The sequence below is a fragment of the Alnus glutinosa genome, chromosome 1 (genome assembly GCF_958979055.1).
Source record: "Alnus glutinosa chromosome 1, dhAlnGlut1.1, whole genome shotgun sequence".
NCBI lineage: Eukaryota > Viridiplantae > Streptophyta > Magnoliopsida > Fagales > Betulaceae > Alnus > Alnus glutinosa.
This window is the reverse complement of record NC_084886.1, coordinates 20,117,863-20,122,168: the sequence shown is the minus strand read 5'-3', so window position 1 is coordinate 20,122,168 and position 4,306 is coordinate 20,117,863. Positions and strand designations below refer to the sequence as shown.

The 4,306-nt window shown below is 34.0% G+C and overlaps 1 protein-coding gene across 1 annotated transcript; it reads right to left on the bottom strand.

Annotated features, from left to right (window-relative positions):
- Positions 1-2,208: 2,208 nt before the first annotated feature.
- LOC133858659 (heavy metal-associated isoprenylated plant protein 20) lies at positions 2,209-3,547 on the bottom strand. The gene is made up of 3 exons (XM_062294134.1): positions 3,347-3,547; positions 3,137-3,212; positions 2,209-2,660 (listed from the first exon to the last, which is right to left on the bottom strand). The coding sequence occupies exons 1-3, from the start codon at positions 3,416-3,418 to the stop codon at positions 2,368-2,370; spliced, it is 441 nt and encodes a 146-aa protein (XP_062150118.1). The 5' UTR covers positions 3,419-3,547; the 3' UTR covers positions 2,209-2,367.
- Between the last annotated feature and the right edge of the window lie 759 nt (positions 3,548-4,306).

The window sequence follows — 4,306 nt, the reverse complement described above, 5'->3', positions numbered from 1 at the left end:
TTTTGAAGTACCGTAAAAGTGAAAATATATATATATATAGTTTTAAGCTGATTATTAATACTTTTATCTTGAAATATATATAAAACAGAAACAAAAGAAAAAGCTTCTTTTTTTTCCTTAATTATGTGAACTTAATCAGTGAGCACAATTGTGAATTATTTTAGATGCTGGCCCCTACTAGCCCAACAGAAGTGGCAGTCATTTTCCCATAAAATTCGTATTACATAAGCAAATTTAAGTATCGAGGATAATTGAAAAAGTAATTCTATATATATATATATATTTCTTTATGCAAATGATCGTAGAGGATTAAAAACATATGTTGATAGGTGATTGGTAGGGTACAAAACATTGAATCACACAAACTAAAGCCAAAAAGTATCCACTTTTGGAAGAAGCTTCTCTACTAAGATCTCTTAATTATACACATTCTCCCGTTTCTGTGGCACATACATCACATTAACACATTTTATATCTACTTTTCTCACACTGATTTGATTTGTTTCGTCGTGTTTGGCCACAAACATGCTAGTTGGTCCCTGAACAAATAGACACAGATTAATTATAAAGATTAGCATGATAAGGGTTTCCTTTTATCCCGATGGCATTGATTAATATTTGCCCAAATGATCAATAATGCATTAAACTATAAAACAGATCTTTTTATTTGTCCCTTAGCTAGTAATCCCTGATTTACAGGGAAAGCAAGATAAGATTAGATCCATATTTTAATATTAATTGATGTTATTATCTTATTTATATGTACTCTGTGTTCGATGTACGTTAAACTCATAATTTCACCCTTTATTTTTAATGCGTATTTGTGTAGGCATGTCACATCGCCCTTTAACCACACCAACTGCGCCCATCGCTCACATAATTCACAGAATTAGATGACGATTTAAATAAAAGAGAATTATTGATTAGGTTTTGAAAGCTTTTAACTGCTTTTGTGCATGCGTCCAATGATCAACGTTATCCTATCCCTAAGCTGCCGGACTAATTATAAGCTCGCTGAGTTTTTTCCTGGCCATATTGATCAGAATCGTTTGTCTCTGGGCATACATGTGGGTGAGTATTTCTAATCTCTAGCTGTTCGTAGTAAAAGCATGCACTACCTCCCATCATATATATTCTCTCTCTCTCTCTCTCTCTCTCTCTCTCTATATATATATATATATGCGCAATCGTGATGAATAATACAAACGTTGGCTTTAGATTAAGTGGACTACTTAGTAGAGCTAATTATATTCGCAGCAAAAGTAGTAGCGCACAACTCCAAGGCTTTATCTTGACAGATCATAAGATTCATTCAAATTAACTTATTACTTTAGTTCCTGAGATTTGTTAATTACTGTTAATTTGCAGTTTAATTTTACACCAAATTAAGCCCACCGATCGAGAAGCGAGAAACGAACCATATATTAAAGAACTGAATTTAATTTCGCATGTACATTATCTTATGCGCAATCCAATGGAAGAAAAGCAAGCAGCACATAACTAAATATATGATTCTATTTATATAACTGCCATGCACATAAGAATTCACCCCGGCTCCACAAATTTAATCTTTATTTTAACTATTAACTTTAACTATTTTATTAAATATTTATTTATTCTTTGTTTAAGATGAGAGAGAATGTTAGAAATTTTTTAATGTTTTTTTTTTTCACATTTAGTAAGCACGGTAATAGTTAACCAAATATTTTAGCATTTTGCTTAGCCGGAAGTGGTTTATTTTGCTCCCATATATTAGCATCTTAGCTAGTGAGTTTATTTTTACTGGCCGTATGAGAATGCTGAATGTTCATTTATTTGTTTCTCTTTAAACTCGATCATTAAAGCATTCAGATTTGGCTCATCAAATGTTTAGTTAAAGTTTAGCTATTTACTTTTACTATTTAATTTGAAATATTATTTTTTTTATTATCTATTTTCACTATTCATAAAGAGGAGAGAGAATGATTAGAATAATTTTTTATTATTATTAATTTAAGTTATGTATTGTTTAGCTAGCCGGTAGTAAAATATTTAGCAAAAATGACTATAGCCAAATGGTCCCTTTTGTTTTCAAACTGTGTTATGAGGGACAGACATTCCCAGCTGGTTGCTCGACCTAATGTCTTTGAAAAGTGCACCTCTTTTTGTTATTTATTGGCAGATGAGAGTCACATATAGTACTACGCCGTTTCAAACGACCGCACATCCTTGTACAAAAGTCGAACTACTTTGCATTAGGTAATTAACAGTACTAGAGTGATACAACTTCCTTAAAGAAAATCTACAACTTGGAACACAAACAAAACTTTCCTCCATACAAACTCAAACAGTACTGTCGATTTCCGTCCCTTGTTCCGCTAAAATTGCTTACATGATCGAACATGCATTAGGATTTTCATCACTGAAGAGGGTAGTGAGCTTCTCGTCCGGTGCATTTGGGCTTGGGAGGGCTTGGACGGCGTTTTTCACGTAACCAGCCGGTGCTTTCTTGTCATAGGCCTGAGCCACGTAGGGGTAAGCCACCAAGTTATATGGTACATACGGCCAAAACTCAGCTCTCTTTCCGGTGCTCTTCACCTTGTTTAACACCTTGTTTGGCTCCACGTACCCAGTTACTGTTACCCGGCTTTGCTTTCGATTAACCTCCACAGATTTCGCGCCTATTTATGTGTTTATCGAACAACAAATGAAAAAATTAAAGACATAAGAGTATGACTTGACTAGATTTGCTTTGTAAAAAAAAAAAAAAAAAATCTTAGTAAATAATAATTATCTAATTAACTTTATGGTAATTAAGGGCATGTTTTTTGGTTTATGGGATTTTGCAGTGAGTTTATTATGTCAGAATATGTCCTTTAATGCTTTCTACTTACTTTCGCATATATTAATGATGAGTCAAAAACTTGAGAGATCGAGGGATGAAAAAAGAGGGAGCTCGAAAATGCTTTTCTTTTCTTCTTCTTCTTCTTCTGCTGCTTCTTCTTCTTCTTCTTCTTTTCTTTTCTTTTCTTTTTCTGGGCCTCTAGGCTATGATAGTAATTTAAGTCATTCAACTACACTAGAATTGCCCAAAACATAATACAGAAAAGTTTGAATATAGAGAGGGGAAGGATAGGAGGAGAGGTTTAATTTGAACCTTTCATGTTGGAAACGGCATTTTTAACTCTCCTTTCACAGCCATCACAGTCCATTTTCACCTTGATATCAACTGTCTGCAAAGCAAGAAAATGGAAAAAATAAATTGTTAGATTTGACATGCAAAAGCCACCGAGGAGACCAATAACGAACAGACTCACACGCAGAGAGAAACAATTAAGAGAAAGATGGGATTGCTTTTGAAGAACACCTGCATTGCTTTGCGTTTCTTCCTTGGGGTGGAAATAGTGAAATAGTCTGAGAGAAAGTCCAGAGCACCCATTTGGCTCTCTTTCCAGTAAACGCAAAGAAAAGAGTTTCTTGTATTTGGTTGAATGTCTTGGAGAGAGAGAGAGAGAGAGAGAGAGAGAGAGAGTTTCTCACAGTTTTGGGAGGATTGAAATACATGTAGGTTGAGTTGGTCTCATTATATAAGAAGGTAAATGATGACAGATATGAAGATATAGAGGAACTTGGGGGGCAAGTTTCGCGTAATTTGCACTTAAAATAATGATATATAGTATACTTAGATAATGACTTGTGTTCTTAAATCATTTGGGTTTTTCTCTGGTCCAAAAAATAAATAAAATAAAATAAGAAAAACAAATCTTAAGAAAGGAGTGGTTTTGTTTATTTGAGTGGTTAAACATTGGGGGAGCCGTCGTCTTGCTGTTTCCTTTTGCGCAAAGAAAAGGAACTGTTCTAAAGAGCCTTTTGTCTCCTTTGATTATTCTGCTGAAAGGCCTACAGCTACAGGCTACACCATGTTCTGCGAAACTTGCGGTTCCCAGTTTCTATTAATTTATATCCCATTTTGGCAATCTTAAATTTGAATCATATATAGTTAATTAATCACAACAATTATCATTAATTATCATCATCATCATCGTTATTTAAGTAATCACAATAATTGTGTTTGGAATTCTGAAAGGTTTGTAGTGGCTGCACGAACCAAAATTTTCCTAGTTGAACCTGTGGTGGCAGAAGCTTTAATTTGAGCTTTTGGCAGCCTTACATGCAACAAAGTTTAGTAGAGAAATGAACTTCAATGAAATAATTTTGTAAGGCAATACTCTACAAATTGTTAAGGTAGTAAAAGATTTGGATTCACATGGGAACACCTATGGCCATATTGTGGAAGGAATATTAAAATGGGGCTGAATCTATTGTG